The following is a 25,407-nucleotide window of genomic DNA, read 5'->3' on the forward strand; positions in this document are numbered from 1 at the left end:
GTTCAACCGACTGAGCCACCCAGGCTCCCCCAGGTATTCCAACTTCTGACCTAAAGCCCCTATCCTCAGTCCATCTCCTACCCCACCGTTTCCCTCCTGTACTCCTCACAGAGCTTGTCCCGTCACAGGCTCCTTGCTGCTGGACACTGGATAAAGCCCCTGTCTTTCTTGACCTTTCTCTCCTTGAAAACAGTGCTTCCTATGGCCTTTAGGACACCCCATTCTAAAGGCCGCCCCTTCGCCCTCGCACATTCCTTCTCCGTCTCTTCCTTTCCTGTCCCTTGAATGCTGGTGCTGCTCTGGGCTCTTCTGTCGGGCTGCACACACTCCCTGCACTTGCTCCCACAGCTTCAGTCCAGTTAGGGCTCCCCAGCCCGCGAGACACGGCACAGCTCTTTTCTCCTCTCACCTGAAAGGTTACCGCGTTCGCGGCAGGCTCGCACGCCGCTGTAGGAAATCACAGAGGTCCCCTGTGCCCCAGCCTGCTTTGTCCAGTGTCCCCTCCTGCTAACATTTGGTAGATCCTGGCACAGCATCCCAACCAGGACACGGTCACGGACACAACCCACTGATGCAATCTGGATTTCCAGATTCCTTGTCCTCAGTTGTGCGTGAGGTGTGTTTGTATTCAGTTCTAGACCATTTATCACACGTGTGGGTTCACAGAGCCAGCATCGCCATCACGAAGCTGAACAGTTCCAACGCTCAAGGCCCCCCTCCTGTTGTCCTTTTATAACCACCCCATCTGCCCACGCTCCTCTCCCCACAGCCACTTTTTATACAACTGGCAGTGTTGTGAAAAATACTTGAATCTTAACCTGTTAGAGGTTAGCTGCGGACACGGAATCTCGTGGCTGGTTGGACAGAAATGGATCTTTACCACAGAATCACTGGAAGCACTGAAGAGAAGGGCTCTTGGCTCGCAGCTGAGCAACCGGGAGCTACACTGCGGAGACAGGCGACCGCCGTGCAGATCCTCCACCACGCAGGCCTGCCGTGACCTGCACAAGCAGAGCAATGAGCCGGGCTGCCAGACCCCAGCCGACACTGTCCCAGAGGAAACAAAAGCCCCCATGACTCGGCTTGTCAGCAGAGGCCCACTTCTGCTTCCAAATCCCATGCAAGTGCGGACGACCTGAACCCCTGGCTACTCGAGGTTTTCAGAATAGAGGTTTTTGTGTTCTGGGCTTGGCAGAAAGAAGGTGTGGTGAAGCCTGACCCACAGCTCCCCAGATCTTCAGCAGGGGCACCAGAGCACCCCAGTTCACCCACAGTCCCTCCACGCCCCCAAGCGACACTGACGGCAGCGCTCATCGATCCTCCACACCTCCCCTTGAGGTATCGGAGTCGTGGTCCCTAAGCTGATGACCACTTTCAAGTCGTAGTTCCTATTTGGACCTCTTCCTGAGCCCCAGAGCTCTACATGCACCTGCTGCCTCCCAGGCCCTTGGGGTTCGCATGGGTGACAAACCCACAATTCCATGTACTCCTCACCATCCCCTTGGTCTGTTCTTCCCGCTGCAGTGAAAAGTGCCACCAACCCTGGAGGCCCAGGTCACTTCCCTGCTTCCCGCCACCAAAGCCATCCACCAAACCCTGGCGTTCCTTGCTAGCCCACACCTGTCACATCCCTCCCTCTGCCACCTCCCCGCCACGCCACAGTGCAGCTCATGTGAAAGCACGAAGATCGCTGCAGTAGCTTCCCAACAGTTTCCAGTTTCGCCCCCGTCACTAAACCAATCCTACACACGCTGCACTCACAACACCCAAGTCTGATCGCGTCACCCTTCTGCTTACAATTCGGCAGCATCTCCCCCGTGCCCTCGGGATAAAGTCCAAATTCCTCACACACAGAGCATTTATTGTACGTCCACACCACTGTGGGGCTACTTGTCCAGGTTCACACACCAAGTAGGAGGTGGCGCTAAGATCCGACCCTGGGTCTCCTGGTGCTGGGGCTTGTGACTCATGTTCTGTGCTAATAAGCTCCTTGACCTGCTTCACAAAGGCCCTGCTGCACTGGGCCCTGCTCGCTCTGCGGCCTCCCACCAGGTCTCCAGCATCTTCCCGGTCTCAACTGTGCCACGCATCTCTGCATTAGCCTGCTCCCCTGCCCTGTCCTTTAGGTCTCTGCGCTGAACTGGAAGTCCTCTGTGGGCCGAGATTTGGAGGTCACACCGGTGCCCCACGGCCTTCTGCACTTCCCCCACCACATGCCCCCAGACAGAGCTGCGTCCTGCTTCCCTGATCGCCAGGGTCCACGGCAGTGCTTTGTTACAGGAAGCACTAAGATCTTGAATGAATGACAGAGAAACCCTGATCCCAAAATCTGATGGGCACAGAGAATGAAAGATGATTCTGAGAGGTGAGAAAGTAACTTCTGTGCTATTTAATCCTTACACAGATCCCGAGAGGGAGGTAGCACCACGTCCAGTTTACATCAGAGGAAAACCGGAGGAATCAAGTCCAAACGCCTACCTTCCCCTTCAAATTTCTCACCGCTCTCCTATAACCTTAATCCTCACTCCATGCTTTACTCAGACTGCCTTAGTCTTTACTAATGTCCGTGTCCTGTTCCTACTCCATCCAGGATACATTTCCTTTAGTTCTCGTGTCCCCTTACTCTCCTCTTGGCTGTGACAGTTTCTCAGCCTTAGCTCGTTTTTGGTGACCTTGTTAGTCTGAGGAGCGGGGGTCAGGTCAGGTGGGATCTGGGTGATGTTTTTCTCGTGACTAGACTGGGGTTACGGTGTTGAGGAAGGAAACCACAGAGGCCATTTCCATCACATGCTATCAAGGGCACAGACTGGTATGACTTACCGCTGTCATGGGTGCCCCCTTCCATACTCTGCTCTGTGGAAGGACGTCACCACAGCAGCCCACACTTAAGGACTGGGTGGTTATGCATCCCCTCCTTCCAGCCAGAGTGTCCACATAAATGATTTGGAATTCTGCCCAGGAGGTTTGTTGTCTTTCCCATTGGTTTATTCAATCATTCACTTATATCAGTATAAGCTCATGGATATTTATTTTGTTGGGTTGCGATCCAATATTACTGTACTGTGTTGCTTGTTTCAGCTTTAGCCAGTGGGAGGTCTCTCGGTGGCTCCTGTGCCCCTCGGAAGATCCGCCCCACGTCCCCGTGTGTGTAAAGCACTTCTTTATTCTATATACCTTGTGTAGTTTCTGCCCCAGTTCTAGAATCGGCTGTTTCTCCAAGAAGCCCTGGTTCCTTTTATGAGAGAATGGTGTTAGAAACCAAGGTCTGGGAGGTAGGTGTAGATTACTTGTAAGTGCAAAGAAAAAAAAAAATCCAGGATAATGCTCAACAGGGAGTACCGTCCTTTTACGAACCTAACCCTCAGATATACTGGCACTGCCTGTGACCACTGGCCTTGGCCGAGACTGAGATACACACTGTTTGGGACTGAACACCAGTAATGCCACCTCCTATTTGCTAACGAGGTTTGGACACACTGAACAAGATGACAGGACAATACACAACCATGAGCACACTAAAGAAGGGTGTTTTCCCCTCTGCCTTCAATCTCCATAGAACATTTAGCGTTCCGCCCTCTGTCCTGTTTGGCGGTAGTTTTGAATCTTCTCTGACAGACCTCTACAAGTGCAAATATTTCCATACTTTGAGGAAAATGGAAAGTCTTGAGTGACTGTCTCCAAGAAGTCTTTAAACAGAAACATATTTGTCAGGTAACAACAGGCTTTGCAGCAGAGTGTGTGAAGGATGTGGACACAGACTAACAGAGTACACTAGTCTGCTCTTTGCTGTAGATATCTCCATTTAGATCTTTTCTCAGAACATACTGACATTGAGATTCTTCTATTCCACTAATCAGCATTCCTTCTTTTGGATGCTTTGAAAATAAAAAAATAAATCTAAAATATGTTATATACAGTGAGTATAAACAGGGCTGAATGGGAAAATAACCTGTTATTGGGGTGCCTGGGTGGCTCAGTCAATTAAGAGTCTGACTCTTGATTTTGGCTCAGGTCATGATCTCAGGGTCATGGGATCAGCCCCACATCGGGTTCCACGCTGAGTGTGGAGCCTGCTTGGGATTCTCTCTCCCCCATACTCCCAGCATGCCCATGCTCGCTCGCTCTCTCCAATAACTAACTAACCAACTACCTGTTATTTATTCCAGATCTAGTAGAAGCATCTTCTAAGATGAATTCATCTTCAGAACTTGTCTGAGTGGTTCTTGAGCTCTTTCGGCCACCCTGATGACAGTTCCTTGTCTACCTTGCCTCTCTTGGTAGATGGCAAGCAAATCTCTTTCCTGCACATATTTAAGATAGGAAGGTAACACGTGATGTTACCTGATGCTAGAGCTTGCCTGATTTCGGCAGAAGCTGTGAACACAAGTTTTCAGGGAGCTGTAACTCACACACTGCCATCTGGCTGACAGACGCTGGAAGGCACCCCGCAATTTCAAGATCTGAGGATTTTAGGAGCCAAATTGTGGTGGGGAAAAAGATCTTGGTCTTAGAATTCATGAAATAGCTTAACAACTAAATTTGATTATTACCACTGTTTAAAGACAAGAACACTTGGAGAAAATTCTAGGAAACCTCTTCTCCCCTGTATTTTTCTTTTACTTTTACCACCAAACAATGCTTCTTATTCTATACATTCAGGTCTCTCCCAGAGTTCACAGCTCAGAGCACTCTTCCCTGTAAACTCAGTAATGAAGAATCTTGCTCTAAATCTCACTGGCAGGTTTTCCTGAGTTCTTAACTGCTTTGCCAAAGTGATTAACCAGAATTAGCTACTATCTCTACTTTGTGGGGTAAACCACTAGGGAGTCTGCTCGAAGCTGGAGAAAGACAAGAGAACGGGCCTCACACTCCAAACAATGACCCATGGCACATCAGCCTTCAATTACCCAACAGCTCTTAATACTCAGACTGGAAGCGTCTTTGCACGAGCACACGTTCAACAGCCACGTCAGTCAAGGAGCAGTGAAGTGCAATAAAGGAAGTCTGACTTAAGTCTCTTACACAAATACTTGTACAAAGTTAAGCCTCTCTCACTAGACATCGCCCATCAGTCTGTGTACAGATTTCGGATGTGCTCAGGCATACGTGCCTCGGTGCGTACGTGTGCACGCACGTGACACCCGCCTGTGGATTTGTGTCTAAGTACGTGTGCACAGTAGGCGAGTAGTGGGAGGGAAGAGGAGAAGTGGCAAAAATCACAGGAAATACTCCACATTTTAAAAAAAATTAGTACAAACACACACAATTCCATTTTGTAGATTTAAACTCCTCTTGCCATTTAAACTCACCTTTTCGGGAATATTTTGAGTGATGATGTCCAAATGTGACAAAACGGATAAAAATGTACAAATGCTTGTTTTAAGGTTCTCTTCACCCTGGAAAAAAAGTCAGATAAATTAAACAGTCACTCAAGGCCTATTGTGACGCTGTGGGGCCCAGGACGGAAGACACAGGAGGGAAGTCACTTCCTGCAGCCAAACACCAACGCAACACCCAGCACACACCACGAGGTGGGATGAATTTAACTGTGGAGTAAGTGGTACAGCGGAGGGGGCACTCACCTCGGAAGAGGCACGGGCAGCCCAGGGGAGCAGGAAGGAAAGAGAACAGGTGAAAAGGGAGTAAGAAGAACAAGTCCGAGGTGACAGGAAGACAGCGACAGGCTCCAAAGTTAGGACCTTGCAGACGACTTTAGAGCCAAGGACGGAAAGCCATGTAAGTGGTTCACCTGGGATGCAGAAACCTTCCCAGTTACAGGAATTTGGAAGGACACATCATTCTAATGATAATAAACTGATGGACCCCAGATAGGAAAGGAAAGATTACAGACACTAACGTCCAGAAACTGCTCCAAAGGCAGATCAGATGATTTATTCAGCTACTGAATGTCTTCTACATGCCGGAAATCGGGGAAAACAGAATTAGATAAGGTTCCTGCTCTCAAGGAGCTTAGTCCAGTGGGTTGGAAGGACAAAAATCACACAAAAAATTAAAATTCCAATTATAACAAGCACTATTTACATGCTACAAAAACCTCTAATAAGGGGATCCAAACCATTCTTCCTTTAAGAAATGACACAAAGGACATGTGGGCTGAGATCTAAAGGAAGAGAGACAGCTCTGTAGATGAAGAGGAAAAAGGCCATTTCAGGTAGGGGGCACAGCACGTGCAAATGGCCTGAGAGCCAGAGGGCATGTGAGGAGTGTGAAGGCTCAGAAAAGGGCAGAGTGCCGCTGTAGCATCTGTGCCTCCCGGGGCCCCGGCTTCCCTGTGCTCATGCCCTCGTGCAGGCCCCTCCCACCTCACGAAACTAGGTCTCGCCATCTGCTTCGGCCCGTGAGACATGAGCAAGCAGGATGCGACCAGACGCTGGGGAAACACATGCACACCATGACACGTCGTCCTGAGCTGCTCCTCCTGCTGATCCTGAGCCACCCAGACAGAGGTCCAGCCACCTGCCAGCCACATGCAGACAGAGCCAGGCCACCACAGCTCCTCCCCCCACTGCAGCCGAGGTGACCAACATGGAAACCGCAGCCCCAGCAGGCACCACATGGAGCAGAACCGCCTGGCCAGGCCCACACAACCTAGAAACATGAAAAACATTAGAACACCGTTTTCTGACTCATGCATTCTGGATTGTTCTAGCAACAGAGAGCAGAGCCCGTGAGTAGGATGAACGTGCCAATGGGGAACATGGCGCAGAGGGGCTGGAGAGGGAGGACGGCGCGCCATCACCTATGACCTGCAGACCGTTCTGAAGACTCCTGGTCTTTATTCTGAGAGCAACTTTTGAGGCAAGCGGATAACCTGACCACATTTTCATTCTGAAAACCCCGCTCTGGCTTCCACGTGGAGAATGGACTGAGGCAGAAGCGAGGGTGGATGCCGGCAGCCCGAGAGGGAAGCCCTGCAAGTGGGTGGCAGAGGCTCGACCAAGACAGACGGCAGAGGCAGGACAGAGTAACTGAGAAACCCTGGGACGCAGGGTCCACAGGAGCTGGTCACGAGTCACGTGAAGCACGGAAAGCATCAAGGTGTCTGGTGCGTGCGACTGTAAGGAAGACGGTACTGTTCACCACGGGCGGGTAGACCGCGTCTGGGCAAACAAGAAGGCACTTGGTGTTAGACGTCCGCATTCTGCATGGTCTACAAACATTCAAGGAGAAGGTCTGGAACAGGGTCGGCCAGCTTCTTCTGGAAAGGACCAAACAGTAACTACGTGCGTGGCTCTGCAAGCCGTACAGGCTCCGCGGCAACCACTGAGCGCTGTCCCGAGGCACAAACAGGGCCACACACAGCATGGCAGCAAGCGGGCAAGGCTGCTCTAAAACCGTGGGGCCCAGCTTTGCTGTAGTTTGCCGGCTCCTGATGTAGCACGTGGGGGAAGATGTCCGGAACAGAAATAGCAGTCAGTGAGCCAGTGCCTCAGGGAAGTGAGTCCTGACTATACAACGAGGAGAAATGGAGGGGCCCGAGGCCTTGCCTTGAGAAGCACTGACACCTACTAGCTGCTGGGGAAGGACAAGGCTGGAAAGGACACAGAAAAGAGGGAACAGAGGGACAAGAAGAACCTGGAAAGCGTGTCACTGCCCCGAGACCAAGGAGGCCATGGAGAGCATGGATGGGCCGAGAGAAGACAGCAGGCTGACGGCGGACTCCGGAGCGGGTCCTCCGCGAAGTGACAGCGCTGGACCGCTGGGTGGGTGGGAGGATGTGGAAAACCTCCTGCAGGAGGTCTGACTATGACGCGGGACACAGGGCAGGGGTGGGACGTGCAGTGCAAACACCCATCAACAGCGCAGGAGACGTGAGCACATGGAAAGCAATGGAAACACTGGTTAAGGAGGAGACACGGGGTCCGGAAGACGACTGAAAGCACAAGCCTCCTAAGAAAGCAGGACGCCAGAGGAGCCAGAGAACAGGCAGAAGAATGCTCTCCAACGGAAGACCCAGGGCCTCCGTGATACAAGACGAGAAGAGTCTCGGACGGATACGGACACAGGCAGATGATGTATGACAGCCGTGGAGACAGTAAAGGTGTTCCTATGTGAGGACTTCTGTTTTCCTTAAAAAATAAAAGCTGAGGTCATCTGCTTCCAATGAAGGGAGAAATGGGTGTAGTGAATGTTTGCCGTCTTTTGGGTAATTATCCTGAACCCCCTCCCAAGTTCAGGGAATTCTCCCACCTTAGAGGTCTGCGGGGAGCTGAAGATGCCAGGCGCGTTCCTTTTCCCAGCCTCTTTGCAGCTGAAGAGAAGGTGCCGACACTTAGATCCAGAGGCATCTACCCCGAATCGCAAACTCTTAACCCAGAGAGGCAAAGCCCCCAGGGATGGCAGGTGTACTGTGGGTTAAGGTGGTGCACTCCCCCCCACCGTGGGGTAAAGCAGCATCCCCACTGGACCAGCTCCACGGCAGGGCTGTCGCTGCAGCTCTTTGGAGCCGCTGAACCTCCTTGTTCTTGTTTTCCAAGCCTGATTCTGTAGCTCTCTGGGCATTCTGCACACCTCCTAATTCCGTGCTCCTCCTCCCTGCTTGTTTCAAGAATCCCGTTCTGATTCAATCAAAAGTTGTCTTATTTGCTTACAAGGAATACCCCTGACTGGTGTGCACACAAAGAGATCTGAAGACAATACACAAGGTCTGAAAGCTCTTTAGGAAAAGAGAGAGACTGAGCTAAGTAGAAAAACTTCACAGAAGAGCCAGCATTACTGGGGACATGGGCGAGTCAGGACGTCTTAGGAGGACACCAGAGCTGACCTGCTGTTCCCGAGACTTTCTGAGGCGGCACTCCCCCGCTGGAGAGCAGACAAAACAGACGACTGAATGAAGCAACAGATAGGAGAAGGAATTCGAGGGAAAATGACAGAGTATTTTTCTTAATTCTGTGGACATGAGGAGGGGAAGGGGAAGCCAGGTGAGGAATCTTGGAACACTGAAAAGAACACAGCTTTGGGAGTGACACAGATATTTCAATTAAAGCTTTGTCATTTCTTACTGGTGTGACACATCGCTTCCTCTCTCTGAACGTCAACGTCTTCATAAGTAAATAAAAAAACAAAAACCGCCCGACCTAGCCTTCAGGATTACTGTGAGGCTGCCGGAGCCACTGCCTTATGGGACGGCCAGGTTTCAAGTGAGGAGACTGGGAGAAAGGATGATAGGAAGGAGCAGCGTCTGGGCAAGACGCTCTCCTCAGTTCAGCCGCGTGGTCATGTGAGAGAGCCTGGCAGGTGGCCGGCGGGGGTTCCCGAAGCAAGGGGAGTGCAGAAAGAGAAGCACCGGGGCTACCTGGTTCTTGATTTCATACTGACAGAGATGTGAGTTTATTCCAACAATATAGACAGGGGCATTCTTGTATATATCTCTTCTCTTTTTCATTAAAATTTTTCTTACTTCAGTACAGCTGACACACAAATGTTGCATTAGTTTTAGGGACCATAGTTTGTGGTGATGCAACAAGTTTACACGTTGTACTTTGCTCACCACGAGTGTAGGATGATTCTTCGGATAAAACCCAGCGTGAGGGCTGGGACAAGGAAAGGGAACACGTGAGAGGGACGGGGAAGCATCGACCTGACGGGGAGGGGCATGAAGCGCACCCCGCAGTGTGCATCGCATCAGCTGCCAGCGTGAAACGTCAGAAGACCAAGAAAAAGGCGTGTGTAGCTGCGATGAAATCCTCACCATCGCTGACCACAGTGGTTTAAGAAAAGCGCAAGAGGAAGGCAAAGATCACTCATCTCAAAGTTTAATACGGGCACACCTTGGAAATACAGCACGCTTGGTTCTGGGCTGTCCCAACAGCGAGTATCAAAAGTGAGTCAAACAAAGGAACTGTTGAAAAGGAAAAACAAAGCTGGGGGCATCACGTTGCCGGATTTCAAGCTGTACTACAAAGCTGTGATCACAAAGACAGCATGGTACCGGCACAAAAACACACACACAGACCAATGGAACAGAATAGAGAATCCAGAAATGGACCCTCAGCTCTTTGGGCAACTAATCTTTGACAAAACAGGAAAAAACACCCAGTGGAAAAAAGACAGTCTCTTCAATAAATGGTGCTGGGAAAATTGGACAGCTACATGCAAAAGAATGAAACTTGACCACTCTCTCACACCATACACAAAGAGAACCTCCAAATGGATGAAAGACCTCAATGTGAGACAGGAACCCATCAAAATCATACTGGAGAACATAGGCAGCAACCTCTCTGACATCGGCCACAGCAACTTTTTTCATGACACATCTCCAAAGGCAAGAGAAACAAAAGATAAAATGAACTTGTGGGACTTCATCAAGATAAAAAGCTTTGCACAGCCAAGGAAACAGTCAAAAAAACTAAGAGGCAGTCCACAGAATGGGAGAAGATATTTGCAAATGACACTACAGATAAAAGACTGGTATCCAAGATCTACAAAGAACTTCTCAAATTCAATACATGAGAAACAAATGATCAAGTCAAAAAATGGGCAGAAGATATGAACAGATACTTTTCCAATGAAGATATACAAATGGCTAACAGACACATGAAAAAATGTTCAAAACCATTAGCCATCAGGGAAATTCAAATCAAACCCACATTGAGATACCACCTTACACCAGCTAGAATGGCAAAAATTGACAAGGCAGGAAACAACAAATGTTGGAAAGGATGTGGAGAAAAGGGATCCCTCTTACATTGTTGGTGGGAATGCAAGTTGGTACAGCCACTTTGGAAAACAGTGTGGAGGTCCCTTAAAGAGTTAAAAATTGAGCTACCCTATGACCTAGCCATTGCACTACTGGGTATTTACCCCAAAGATACAGACGTAGTGAAGAGAAGGGCCATATGCACCCCAATGTTCATAGCAGCTCTGTCCACAATAGCTAAATTGTGGAAGGAGCCGAGATACCCTTCAACAGATGACTGGATAAAGAAGATGTGGTCCATATATACAATGTAATATTACTCAGCCATCAAAAGAATGATTTCTCAACATTTGCAGCAACATGTACGGGACTGGAGGAGATTATGCTAAGCGAAATAAGTCAAGCAGAGAAAGACAATTATCCTATGGTTTCACTCATTTATGGACATAAGAAGTAGGAAGATTGGTAGGAGAAGAAAGGGAAGAAGAAAGGGGGGGTAAACAGAAGGGGGAATGAACCATGAGAGACTGTGGACTCTGGGAAACAAACTGAGGGCTTCGGGGGGGGGTGGGGGAATGGGATAGGCTGGTAATGGGTAGTAAGGAGGGCACGTATTGCATGGTGCACTGGGTGTTATACGCAACTAATGAATCCTCGAACTTTACATCAGAAACCAGGGATGTACTGTATGGTGACTAACATAATATAATAAATTATTATAAAAAAGAGAGTCAAACAGCTCTTTTGGTTTTCTGATGGACGTAAAAGTGACATTTACTAGACTATAGGAGGCTAGTAAGTGTACAGTAACGTTATGCCTCAAAGTACAACGTGCATACGTTAACGAATACTGTATCGCTGGGAAACGCTAACCATCACCTGAGCGTTTGACAAATCCTAATCACTGATCATAGATCACCGTAACAAATGCAATAATGAAAACGTTTGAAATATTGTGAGAACAGAGCCACGTAGTGAGCAACTGCTGTTGGAAAAATGGAACCAACAGACTTGCCTGACACACGGCTGCTCCGGACCGCCCACTGGTCAAGAACGCAGTGTCTACGGAACGCAGTAAGCAAACCACCATCAAATGCGGTGGTGGCACTAAGACAATGGCTGGACAGAGGAAATACCAACAGAAGAGTAGAGAATTGAGAGTAAGTCCCCAAAAGAAAATACAAATAAGGACACAAGGACAGGTGTGACAAACACAACAATTTCTTCCAATGAAACAGGAAGGCAGACATTCAAAAAGAGATATTTCGAGGAAGGAAGGCATTTCCATTTTCACACCAAGCAAAAGGCAAGGTCGTTTATGTGAAAAAAGGGGAAGGATGTGTTTGGGAGCCAACAGAAAACATTCAGGGCAAGTATGCAGAATTCATGTTTAGAAACAGGTTATCATTTGTGAGGAAGCTGCAGCTGTGAACCCTATCACTTATCTGTGCCTTAACAACGATTTTCAAAATACAATAAAAGTCGGGGGGGTATTAGGGGTGCAGATGAAGGTAGAGACGAAGTAAGAATGGTTCTTCGCTGGTGATCGGGACTCCCTTCGAGTCTCTCTCCTGTGCTTGTTTGAAATTTCCTTACTAAAAAACTCTCTGAAATGTAAAGATTGCATTTAATTCGTCATCATTCTTAAAACAAGGACATTGCTTGGTAAAAAAGGATAGAGAAGGCACTCTTTTCTTCTTTTTATTTTATTTTTGAGAGAGAGTGCACGCACACGCACACGCACAGGGAGGGGCAGAGGGAGAGAGAAAGAATCCCAAGCTGACTCTGCACTGAGGGTAGAGCCTGACATGGTGCTTGATATCAGGATCATGACCTGAGCTGAAATCAGGAGTCAGACGCTTCATCGACGGAACCGCCCAGGCACCCCTCTTACTTCTTTTTTTTTTTTTTTTTTAAGATTTTATTTATTTATTCAACAGAGATACAGACAGCCAGCGAGAGAGGGAACACAAGCAGGGGGAGTGGGAGAGGAAGAAGCAGGCTCATAGTGGAAGAGCCTGATGTGGGGCTCGATCCCATAACACCGGGATCACGCCCTGAGCCGAAGGCAGAGGCTTAACCGCTGTGCCACCTAGGTGCCCCACCCCCTCTTACTTCTTAATAACATAAGCCTTTCTATCTTCACTTTTTTGGAATAGAGACTGATAATGCAAGATGAATGCCAGGGACTTCTGTCCTTTCAGTTAACTCAGATCTCGCAAAACAGAACTTAGGAAGTCAATACATTGGAACAGGACAATCAAAAAGCAACTATTAAAATCTTTTTTAATTCCAAAAATTATGAAAAATTTCTTTTACTTACATAAGAAAAACAATCCCAGAACTTCAGGAGAAATTGAGGAAATTTATGAAGAATCAATATAATAATCCATTCTATAAAATATTTTATGGATGCTTGATTATTGATGAAACCAGCCTGGAAAATCTTGTCAATAATTCTATTCAAAAAATTCTGAGAAAAATAAAGTTCATAAATTAAACTGTTAGGTTAGGGTTATTAATTGTTTTGTCTTATTGAGATACAATTGACATACAACACTGTGTAAGTTTAAGGTGTCCGTCCTGTCGATCTGATAAATTCACGTATCACATACGATGACCAGCAGAGCATCCCCTCTAGCATATCAAAAAATGATTTCTTTTTTATGGTGGGAACAATGAAGATCTAGTCTTGTAGCAACTTTTGAAAATAGTTATTAATTGTAACTTAAAAAACAGTCACCAAAAAAAAACAAATGAAACTTTAAGTTTTGTGGATTTTTTTTTTTTTAAAGGAAACTCCACGCCCAGCATGGAGCTTGAACTCACAACCCTGAGATCCAGAGTCACCTGCTCTACTCACTGAGCCGGCCAGGTGCCCCCAGAACAGCTTAAAGTTTTAATGTAAGTAATTATCGGCTCTACAACTCTCTGAACAACCCTAAAATCTGTTCACTGAGATATAATGACGAGGTACTGAGTACTTTACCTGGACATCAATTCTATAAGGAAGGTTATTACTCTGTATTTTTACAGAGAGAAGATTCAGAAAAGTTAAGTATTTTCCTCAAAACCTAGTAGGTGGCAGAATTCAGATGGAAACAAACATCTGCCAAAACGTCATGGGCTTAAACTTGGAACAAGAAGGACTGATGCCTAAGTCAGCAGGAGACAAACGAGGCCCAGGAGAAGCAGGTCCGGGTCCCCTTGCTTCTCTCTGCCGACTGCTCGTTGCCCGCCCCTACACCCTCCAGGACCTGAAGCTCCCATGTCCGTCCCCCTCGCCCCCGGCTTCTCTTCAAAACTGAACTTCCAGCTGGGTAACTGAACATATCCAGGAAGCAGGTAAAAATACATACATAGATCTACTCATATAAGATATAAAAACACGTATTTTGTATACTATTTTAAAGAACAATCTATCTTCTTAATTTCTAACTGGCAGAAGAGAGCAGAGCAGCTTGGAGGCCCCAAGAGAGCTCTGTAAAAGGCAGCACGAACTCAGGGAGACCCGGTTTTTAATTCCAGCCCTACCACCACTCGCCAGGTTATGTTACAGGCAAGCCCCCATCTCGGGAGCTGCGTTGCCCCGCCGGACAAAATAGGAAGACTCATGCCTGCCTTGAAAGACCGTGAGGAAGGTGAAACGCAACCACCAGATACAGCAATTTAAAATTCTCAGCAGTGGCTGCTCCGACAGAGACATGCCGTGCTCGTCTTCACAACAAGCCCGCCGGCTCCTACATGCCCGGTCCCCCCAGCCCCGACAAACACGACCCTCTCCCTGGGGGCCTCTCCATTCCAAGACAAAACATGCTCTCACATTTTAGAGTTTAAGTGTAATATGTACAGTATTTTAAAAATCAAATAACGTGAAGAGGCATATGATGAAAATCAGCAGCCCCCAGAAAGAACGCTTTTAGCCATTTCATGTTACATTTATCCAAACAACTAATTTGAATATATTTCTATACTTAGTTACTGAAATGTTTCTTTCTTACAGATATAAGGCCTCACAAAATTGTATTAAAAAAGAGTTTGATATGCTTTTAAAATTCTCTGAAACATTTAAAGGAGTTTAGGAGGGAAGGACAACAAGAAACTCTGAAGTCGGAGGGAAATGTTTGTATTCGAAAATGCTTTTTAAGATGGTGTGAAATATACCATAACTTTCACATAATCATCTATTTTCTTACCAGGAATATTAAGCAAACACTATTAGAGAAATCAGACAGAGTCCATTCACCTGCTCCTTGCCTCCTCAGGGAAAAAAAAAAGGAACTCTGGGCAAAGACTGTGTTGTAAGAGATGGAGAATTCGGCCTTGGCTCAGCTGGTTTATACAATTATGGAATTCATGAAATTAAGGGGGCAGAATCAGCCCCAGGAAATGACAATCTCACCCAAAACAAGAGCACGCCACAATAACTCAGGTGTGTCTGTCTGTTTTCTAATTGGATGGCACCCCAGACATTAAACAGTTAAAATCTTACTTATGTTAAAGAATGAAAAAAAAAGAAAAAAAATACTAAATGGTGCCGTGTAAACCAGTTTCCAATTTACTTCCTCAACACCTAATTGCCTTAGGATTCTTTCTACTGAAAAAATGCTCCTGAATAACTTCAATTTTAAGAGCCAAAGTATACATTTTAAGCAGATTGCTTTCTCAATTTTAAGACTGCACCTGCCAGTCTCTACTGGTTTTTTCCATGTGGAAACACGATGCTTTGCGGGACCCGCAGTCAGCTCTTACCTGGTCGAAGCTGGGGAAGAGCACGAGCAGTGTCTGCCATATCCGGTTCTTCAGCCGGTGCTGCTGCGAGTTCACGTAGTGCCGGGTCCTGCACTTGGACACCAGGTCATCCTGGGGCGGGAGAGAAGTGGCAGCGAATTACCTCCTGCATCTGTGACCCATGAAAACAAAGCCAACGACAACTGCAAATCTGAAAGCTTCAGGCGGAGTACAGGAGCTTATCACCCTCCCAAAGGCAGAGAGGAGGGTAAGAAAGACACGTTCTTATGAGCATTTTGTTTCCTTTCAAAACAATGGATTCAGCTGCTTTTGTTTGCTTTTAAAATTAGAATATGAACCACGGAACTGTATTCAGTACAAAAAGGATTTGGAAGTATCCGTCTCTATCTTTGTAGCCACTTCAGGTGGCGACACAGGGTCACCGGGGTGAGGAGATGAGAAATGGGACATATTTTGCGATGCGCCAAGACAGGCCCTTCTCATCCGCTGCCCCTGCATCCTGTGCCATCAGAGACGAACCCCACTAAGGCAGGAGTGCAGGAAACAGTGTGACCAGTGCCTACACCAGAGAACGGCAGCACGGAGCCCCCTCCAGCAGCAGAGCTCTCTCTCTCTTGCTCACGATGCTCGGTGCGGTCCACAGTCGGCCAACCGCCAGGCTGACTTCCGTGCTGTAACTACCAGTGGTTCGCCGCTAAGTCAGGATGGCACTAAAGGGTGGATCATAGTCACATGTCCCCAAGATGAGAAAGTAGGTCATCCACCATCTCCAAAGCCACTGCCACTAATGTAGATGATTCTCATCGACTTGGTAAAGTCCGTGATCCTTCCTCTTCTGTGATCCCATTCCATGCACTGCGATGCGTTAAGATTTTGTAACAACAGCTAAGTTAATGTAGGATTTAATGACTCCTCACCACGATTAAAGTCTCCCAACCTCCTCTCTCGCCAGTATTTCCTTGGGGACATTTTCTCTTGCTAGAAGTGTTTCAGGTGTCACCTCCTGCTCAGCCCTGACGCAGCTAAGCACGGACCCCACACTAGGGCAGCTCACACAAGCAGGCGGGAGCGTCTGCACCCCAGTGCCCCTGCCCTCAGGGCCACACTGAAGTCATTGTCCTCACCCGTCTTCAGCTCAACATCCTCTGTCCTTTGACTTGTTCTACTCACTGTGCTCTTTTACTGAGAAAGATCTCTCTTTTCTCTAGCAGTCCATCGACCTCTCTAGTGTCATGCACCTCCTGACCCAACCTGAGCCCCAAGAATAAGCTCTACAGTATCTTCAAGAGCACATTCCATTCTTTTCACTACGACCTCACACCCAGTTGCAAAGTCCCTTCTTTTGAATCAACCCTGTGGTCTTAAAGAAGAATCTGATCCTCCTTTCAAGTTCTCAAGACTGCTGAAGAAAAGTCACCTGCCCCCCCCAACTTCACTGAAAGTACGGATTCTAGCTTCAGCTGGGCACTCACCACCGCTCGACCAGGGGTCTCCAACTCTGCAGCGCCCAGAATCGCCCTGCGGGCTCGCTCAAACAGACTGCGGGCCCCACCCCGAGGTGCTGATTCCGGAGCATCTGCATCTCTAACGCACTCCCTGGTGACGCGGACGCTGCGGGTCCAGAGAACGGAAGAATAAGATTCCACTCATAAATGGAATCTAGAACAAGGAACGGACAAACAAAGCAGAATCCGAACTATCAATACAGAGGGGAGGGCGCGGGAGGATGGGTGAGACGGTGAAGGGGAGGGAGGTGCAGGCCCGCGGTTACGGAATGGGCGAGCCACAGGGATGAAAAGCAGAGCATGAGGAATACAGTCAGTGCTACCGGGACAGCGAGGTAACGGGACAGATGGCAGCTACGCTGCGGTGAGCACAACGTAACGTGCAGAGTTGTCAAATCGCAGTGTTGTACCCCTCAAACCAACGTGGCGTGTGCGTCAACTACACTCAAATTAAGAACGAACGAACAGACTACTGTGCCAGACAGTGGTTTCCTCTTCTTGGGTCTCTTCTCATTCCCGTTTCCACGAGGAGAATCTGAAATCTTCACTACTCCCCTCACGGCTTTAGCCCCGTCCGGTCTCTTACTCCGGCCACATGACCCCCCCCACTTCCAGGACCCTCCTTCGAGCTCCCTGATTCACCGTTCTGTCTTCAACCTCCATCTTCTCACATCGGAGGAAGAAAGGTCCTAATGTTCCTTTCAGAAATCACATCAAATCGACTTTTAAAAAGTACAATTCCTGCCTTGTGCATTTGCTGCCCCCTCCCTCTACCGCGCGCGGGCCGCACCCCGACGTGCTTCTGAAAACTCGGAAATGCCCCCACCCAGCTTCTGCCCCAGTGCCCAACCCGCTCTCAGCCACAGTGGACACCAGCACTGACGGCCACCGAGACACAGCTCGCGGTGGGAAAGACAGGCTCTGAGATGAAACTTCATCATCATGGACAAATTCACAGAGGTTCCTCCGCCAAATTCTCTACAGACGAGATTCTTCAATGAGCTCAGTTAAGGCCACGAGCAACACCGGACCAACACCATCCAACATTCGTTCTATCCTCACTTCTTGGACTCTTACGACCTTTCTCTGGTTCTTTTTCCTACCAATATACTTCAAGTGTTGGTGTTTCCTAAATCTCCATTCTCAGCCTCCCTCTAGAGTCTTGTCCACATTCATCACTGGGCACAGTGGCTTCCATGTCTTTCCTGAATATCATATTCCTAACACCTGTTCCTGAGCAGTTTCACATGGATGCCCAACAGCAACTCAAATGTAATACATCCAGCACCAAATTATGTTCTCAGACCTTCTCTTGCACCTGACTGAAACTGGGATAATTCAAACACCAATAGTAACTACAACAGACTGAAACACACCAATATGTTTAAGCTCAAAAAAATGAGAAACAAGAAAAGTCACTGATCACCTTCAGAAGAAATTAGAAGACACTTGGAAGCCAATTCATTATTTTGAAAACTGATAAATAAGAGGAAAAAAGCAAGCACTGATCCTGCCTTTCCTACATGAAACATACCTCGGGGTTATCTAAATACTTCGTATTTGGATACAGAAGAATTTCCGCTAATAAATGAAAAAGGAATAAAAGAATTAGAGCATCACCATTCTGCTCCTAAAGAATTGACAGAACGAGGCAATGCGTCAGTGACTAACACCCCGAAAGGAAAGACAGCCAAGTATCTACATTTCCTGACGGGTGGACGCTCTTGCCCCACCTTCACCCCCAAAAAGGAAAATCAAACCTACATCTGATCAAGGCTCTAGATCTCAACACCATCTTGTATAAAATCAGGGATCAGGGAAACACCTTAAAGGGCACCACGGAAATTCAAACAGCAAAATCCAGACTGCAGAAGTCCCTAAGATGAAAACAATCTGCCTGCTCCAAAAAATACATTTCAAGTTTGAAACGAATGAGGAGGGGAGTCTGTAGATTCAGAGACACTAGAGACATCGCGACCAACCAATGGCAGGGTATGGACCTTATCTGGGTCATATTTCAAACAAAGAAACTGAAAAAAATGTAAAACAATCAGGCAAATTTAAACACTGATTGGATATTCAATAATAGGAAGGAATTTTGAATTCAGGTGTGAAAATAGTATTGTAGTCATGGCTAAAAAAATAATTCTTATCTTTATGAGATACATACTGAAATATTTATAGATGAAACTGATGTTGGGATTGGCTTCAAAATAATGTGGGTTGGGGGGAATGTCAGACGTAGACCCCACAAGACTGCCCATCACTGGTAGCTGCCGACGCTAGGCCAGGAATGGATCCCTTTTAAAGCTACTTTTATAAAACTGTTTCAAGTTTCCAGTAAAAAGCAAACAAAAAACTACCCGCACGTGCCTCAGTAAAACCTAAAGAATGGAGAGTGGGGAAGACTGCAAAGGCCAGGAGCTCAATAGTGCTCGCCCACCGGGTGGTCAGGCTGCCATGAGCCTGGAGGTCCTTGAAGATCCCCCCCCCCGCCCTGGCCACCACCTCCATTTCCTCTCGGTTCACTCCGTCCAACCACGGACTCAAAACTGAACCTCTAAGGTGACACATTAGACACACAGTGTCAAAGCAGTGACACAGCAGTGCGTAATCCCCACCCTCTGTGGCTTCTGCACTCCAGTCAGGATGACTGACTTTAACATTACCATATATTAATTCTGAGATCGTTGCTACAACTTCAACCTTACCCTTGGTTTTCAAACGCCAACTGTGTTTCTGCCTCTTCCCTCTAGAAACGACCCTGCTTCCTGGCTCAGAACACAAGGGTCCCAGACGTTCCCTCCCTCACACCAACTCACCACCACCTGCCCTGCTCTTTTCTCCAGCTCAGAGGACGAGGTCACTCCGGACTAGGGTGAGCCGGCCCACTCCACTCTGGATACGATCCTTTTCCACTTTCTCTAGGATTATTCTTTCATTTTTCTTTATTTTCAAATTACCCTTTTCATTTATTAGTTGCTCTGCCCAATTTTCTTCATCTTCAGGAAACAACTGCTTGGCTTGAGCCAGTGTCTAATATGTGACTTTTCTGTCCTTGCTTTTCCATCTCCTAAATAAGGCCAATACTTCTATCGGACATAGAGCCCATCTAGACTATTCAAAGATTTTTTTTTAAAAAATATAATTCACGTACCATAAAAATCACCATTTTAAAGTGTCCCAACTCAGTGGGTTTGGGCATACTTACAGAGCTTTGCAAGCAACACCATTCCAGAACATTCTCACACTCTGAAAAGAAATCCTGTGCAACTGCTTCCTGATCTCTCCTCGCCCCCGATCCAGCAGCCACTAATCTGAATCTGCAGATTTGCCCACCCTGGACACTTCCTATAAATCACACACTGTGTGCCCTTTATGACGGGCTTCTTCTCACCTAGACTAAGAGTTCAAGGCTCACCGACGCTGGTTATTTTTAGTCTGTTTGTTGTAACAGCCATCCTAGTAGATACGAAGTGGCTACTCGGGGGTTTCGCCTGTGTGACCACCGCCAGCCTCTCCAAAACCATCATTTCTCTCCTCTGTTGGATCATTTCCTTCAACATACAAACAAGCCCCTAGACCACATCCCCCTCCAGACCCCATCGCAGCCACCCCCTCTCACCAGAGCAAAGTCAAGAGTGCCTATACCCACAGTCTCCACTGGCTCCCCAACCATAGTCCGTTCAGCCCTTCCACTGAGGTCCTCATCCTCACCATCCCAGGGAAAGGTCTTTGTAGAAGGGACCAACGACAGCCTTCTTGCCGAATCTGACAGCCAACGGGCAGCCTCATGTCCCTTCATGCCTCCAGCCAGCACCTCCCTCATTTGCCTGGGGACAACAGCCTCTCCGGGCATCCTCCAACATTACTGACAGTGCACCCAGAGTTCCACCCAACGGCACCAATCAGAGAGGCCCTTCCTGACCCTCTAAATAGCTATTCCTCCTTATCCTGGTTTACTTTGCTTCCAAACACTCTTACATTTTGTATCATGCATCAATATTCACTATAATACACCTTTGTGCTCTAGCTGATGGAGTACCGCTACTCTAGTCATCCTTTAGGGAATCAGTAAACACTATTTCCTCTGAGACGTCTTCCCTGACTCCAATGGTGCAAAGGGGAGATCTTTCATTAAAAAAAGAAAATACTTCCCAGATTGTATAAAACTGAAGCTGATCTGCTACCTTCAGAAAATAAATGCATGATGAACACTGTTACTTCAATACAAGTGGCTTAAGTGGGGGCTACGGTCATCAGTTACACCCAGTGTAGCCCAGAGGTGACAAAGCAGACCAGGACTCTGTCTATCCCACCTGCAAAGTCAGGAGAGCATTATATTTGACTTCACCCCTTCCTGTCTTCTCCCCAGATTTATAAATGATTTTGCAGACAAAAAAACAAAACAAAACAATCAATTCTTCACATTATACCACTTCCTAAATCTTTTACCTTTTTATTCCATTTCTTACACAAAATAATGTATGGATATATCATTCTAAACACAACTGCTTATGACTGGCACTAGGAAATACACCGAGCAAAGTTTAGACAATACAGGAACATTCTTTTCTAAAACCAAACAAGCTGGACAATCATTAATCAAAAGTTAACTAAAACCAGGGAACGTTAAGCCTCACGTTTCTTCCTGATAAAAAGTGTTTAGGGTGTCTCACTTGGTGAAGCGTCTGCCTTCAGCTCAGGTCATGATCCCAGGGTCCTGGGATCAAGTCCCAGGTCGGGCTCCCTCCTCGGTGGGAAACCTGCTTCTCCCTCTCCTCCCCGCTTGTGCTCTCTCTGGCTCTCTCTCTCTCTCTCTCAAATAAATAAATCTTAAAAAAAAATGTTTAGAATACATACTGTGTCAACATACAGAGCAAATGTTGGATTTTGACTTTTTAGTTGAACAGAAACAAAGACAAGTAAAATAAGGCATATTTACTTTATCTAATAGCTTGATTGCAAGATCTTCCATAAACAACTTATGAGACACATTTGAGCCATGTAATAAACACAGGAATTTGACTGCACAAATTCTCACATAGTGGTCTTCTCTTTTAGTACTAAAAAAATGTAAAATGACAAACTATGTTAATACATTTTCAAAACAGAAAAATATGTCAAGCATTTGTTTCAAAATATAAAACCTTCCACGGATTTCTAAACTTAAGCAGCTCCATACTTAATGACAATGCTTTTTCAATTCAGGATAACGGAACATAACAAATGAATGTCTCAAAAGGGGAACCTGTACAGAGTCTGATCACAAATTCCCCCAGACTTCTGGCAAAACAGTGCACACACCACCCAGCCTGGGCCAATGAGCTCTTCTCTGCAGACGAAACAGATCATCGCTCATGGAACAATTCCTTACAGAAGACCATGGACACCTGTTAGCTCAGGGGCACAAACGCACATCAGACACCCGATGGCTGGTCTCTACTGCGCGCGGTACACGCACGTTCTCCAAGTGCTGGGCAAACTCGGGAGCACCGCGGGCCTGAGCCAGACTCCCAGTATGTTCTGTGTCCAAATGTGTGAAACTGTTAATAAGTATTTCCAAAGTTCATGACAGTTGCTAAAATGGGAATAAACATCCAACAACAAAACATCTGTCTGGTAGAAATCAAAGTATTTTGGAATCATCAACTAAAAAATTTCACTTTGATTGCTACACTAAACCTGCCAAGAAAACAAAAAATCAAGTAAAACAGTTAACAATGACAAATGTATATAGTTAATGAAGAGAGGCAAACGATTTAAAACACAGCCATGACTCTCAGATCAACACTCTGTGATGCCTATATACAATTATCATTCGTAGGTCTTTTTTATAAATATCTAAACACACAAATTTTTGAAAATTACATGGAAAAATAAAATGAAAAGTAGCTACTTGACAAGCTCCAAAAAAAAAATTAATTTAGAGGTTAGATAAGAACAGTCTTATCCTAGAAATGAAAACTTTACTTAAGATACTGAAAGAGCCTTTAAAAGCATGGTAGGAGTAATTTTATTTTTGTGTGTGGTATATTGATTTGTTAATGGTGAATTGTTACCTCCCCCCACAAGAAAGAATAACGTGTGTGTGCTGAGGATCAGCCCCCACCCAAACAAAAGAGAGGAATGGGGTTCTATGTTCCCTATAGTCATTTTCTTTTTTCTTTTTTTAAGATTTTATTTATTTATTGGGAGGGTGGGGGGGGGAAGAGCATGAGGGGGAGTGGCAGAGGGAGAGGGAGAAGCAGGCTCTCTGCTGAATAGTGAGTCCGACCTGGGTCTCCACCCCAGGACCCTAGGATCGTGACCTGAGCAGAAGGCAGATGCTTAACTGACTGAGCCACCCAGGTGCCCCTGTCATTTTTTTTCTGCCCAAAAAATTTTCATTTATTCCCATCAAGAACGTAGTAACACTGTAAAAAAAAAAAAAAATCTTCCAAAGTCATGTTAGAATTTCTTCCCACTTTTTCTTCGTCTTTAAAAAATTGTTTAGGTTGGCTCAGTCATTAAGCGTCTGCCTTCGGCTCAGGGCGTGATCCCAGCATTCTGGGATCGAGCCCCACATCAGGCTCCTCCGCTATGAGCCTGCTTCTTCCTCTCCCACTCCCCCTGCTTGTGTTCCCTCTCTCGCTGGCTGTCTCTCTCTGTCAAATAAATAAATAAATAAAATCTTTTAAAAAAATAAGTAAATAAAATAAAGAATTGTTTAAGGTTATCAAATTTTAGGAAAGAATTTTAGATCTGAAATATTTGCAAGGGAATAGGATTTCTAACTTGCTTTGAAGGCTCTTTCAATATCTTATAGAGATCACTAGTAAACATTTATTAAATTTAACAAATATAGGATGTCTCTCATCTGATGTTAAATTTTGCATATTCCATTTATATCAAGATGTGGAAAATCCATCACACTTACTTTTCAATAACCGTGTTTGCTGCACAATCATGTCCGAGATTTTCTATGTAGGTCTGCACATCCTGAGTAAGTCTTCCCATAAAAGATATTTGACAAAGAACAGAGTTTAGATGGGAAAAAATCAAAACCCCAAATTTAAAGTTAATGTTTTATATTCTTCTAATTGAAAGCCTCAAAATAAAGACCTAATTCTACTCAAGTAGATACTTCACATGAATTATGGCAGGTTGAAACAATGGCATCTTTTACCTTTGATCACGCCTAAACACAGTTCCAAATATACAAGCCTCGAGGACAAGTTCGCTATAATGTTTAGCACTTGATAAAGATACTTGGGACACGTCTGAAGCAGAAACTATCCAAGATTTGCAGCAATAACTTATCAGTGTATTGAAGACTCCAGTTTTTACAGCAGACATTTCAATTATCTTGTACATAATCTGGAATGAAATACAACGGTCATTTTATTCTTTGGCCCGTTTAGTTAAAAAAAAAAAAGTGTTGCTGAAAACTTACTTGAATGGCTTCAGATGATAGTTTCGACATAACTATAGTGTCTTACAATTAAAAATTCTTTATTGTTTAAATTTTGTGAGATGATCAATAATCACAGAATGCTAATTTTTCACTTCACTGCTCATAATAAAAGTAAATAAAATTTTTTACCAATAGTGATATCCCCCTGGGACTTTCCAAGAGAAACGACTGCCCAAAGTAATAGAATGAAAGGGAGAAAAAACATGCCCCCCCCGACATTTTCAGTCCTCTCTGCATTTTGCGCATGCCCCCCCTTCCCCGAGGCAGCAAAGACCCCGGTCTCTAAGTGTGTCCTGTATACAGGGACAGCGGCGTAATAAAAGGACTTCATCTTCCATTCCCCCTTTGGACAACGAGGTATGCATGAATCCTAGGCATGACGGCATCCACCAGGTCACGTTCCCTACTGTCAGTGGTTGTAAATGCAAATGCCACCAGGAACCAGGAGGACCTTTTGATAAGGTTATATTCAGAGAAATATTTCTCTACACAAGAAAAGCAACAGCACAAATGTAGTGACAAATGGCACCTGCCATCTGCCTTCAGCATCGGGAGTCAAGGGCTTGCTGGGGAGTGTGGACGTGGAGGGGCATGCCCCCTCTGGACGGGCAGCTCTGAGGAACAGCCGGTGTGGCCAGGCCATCCAATTTCCCAATATTCCAAGAGAAGGGGAAATACAGATTTTCTTGCAAATTTCCCAATTCTTAAGTAAATCTGTGTGGCCCGTGTGGGTCACAGGCTGCCCTTCTGCACATACTCTTCCAACCTCATGGAGCTTGTGCTCACTCATGACACCGAAGAAGGCTCAAAATATATCTGTGTGGACTGAATGAGTGAATACACAGCAACGACACACTTACAAACAGAACTCTCTTCTTCCTCGTGTGCTACAGGCCACGCAAATTAAAAAAGAACAAAAAGTGACCGTCTTTTAATCTAAAGTAGTCAAATTCATAGAAACAGAAAGTAGAATGGTGGTTACCAGGGGCTGGGGGAGGGAAGAAAGGGAGCTGTTTAATGGGTACGGAGTTTCA

The 25,407-nt window shown here is 46.2% G+C and overlaps 1 protein-coding gene across 6 annotated transcripts in view; it reads right to left on the reverse strand.

The window, feature by feature from the left end:
• Window positions 1-25,407, reverse strand: part of TARBP1 (tRNA guanosine 2 -O-methyltransferase TARBP1) — an 89,765-nt gene that overhangs the window by 17,859 nt on the left and 46,499 nt on the right. For all 6 annotated transcript variants that reach the window (XR_015724862.1, XM_087863127.1, XM_045783678.2 and 3 more), the window contains exons 18-23: window positions 24,086-24,276; window positions 23,837-23,908; window positions 21,863-21,983; window positions 15,413-15,523; window positions 12,984-13,133; window positions 5,310-5,396 (exon numbers count right to left, since the gene is read on the reverse strand). Coding sequence is in view for 5 of the 6 variants with exons in the window: in XM_087863127.1 (XP_087719253.1) it covers window positions 5,310-5,396; window positions 12,984-13,133; window positions 15,413-15,523; window positions 21,863-21,983; window positions 23,837-23,908; window positions 24,086-24,276 (732 nt within the window). In the remaining variant the exon portion in view is untranslated. The remainder of the gene's footprint in view (window positions 1-5,309; window positions 5,397-12,983; window positions 13,134-15,412; window positions 15,524-21,862; window positions 21,984-23,836; window positions 23,909-24,085; window positions 24,277-25,407) is intronic.

The sequence above is a fragment of the Ursus americanus genome, chromosome 6 (assembly GCF_024610735.1).
Source record: "Ursus americanus isolate L20-20 chromosome 6, mUrsAme1.1.p, whole genome shotgun sequence".
Classification (NCBI taxonomy): domain Eukaryota; kingdom Metazoa; phylum Chordata; class Mammalia; order Carnivora; family Ursidae; genus Ursus; species Ursus americanus.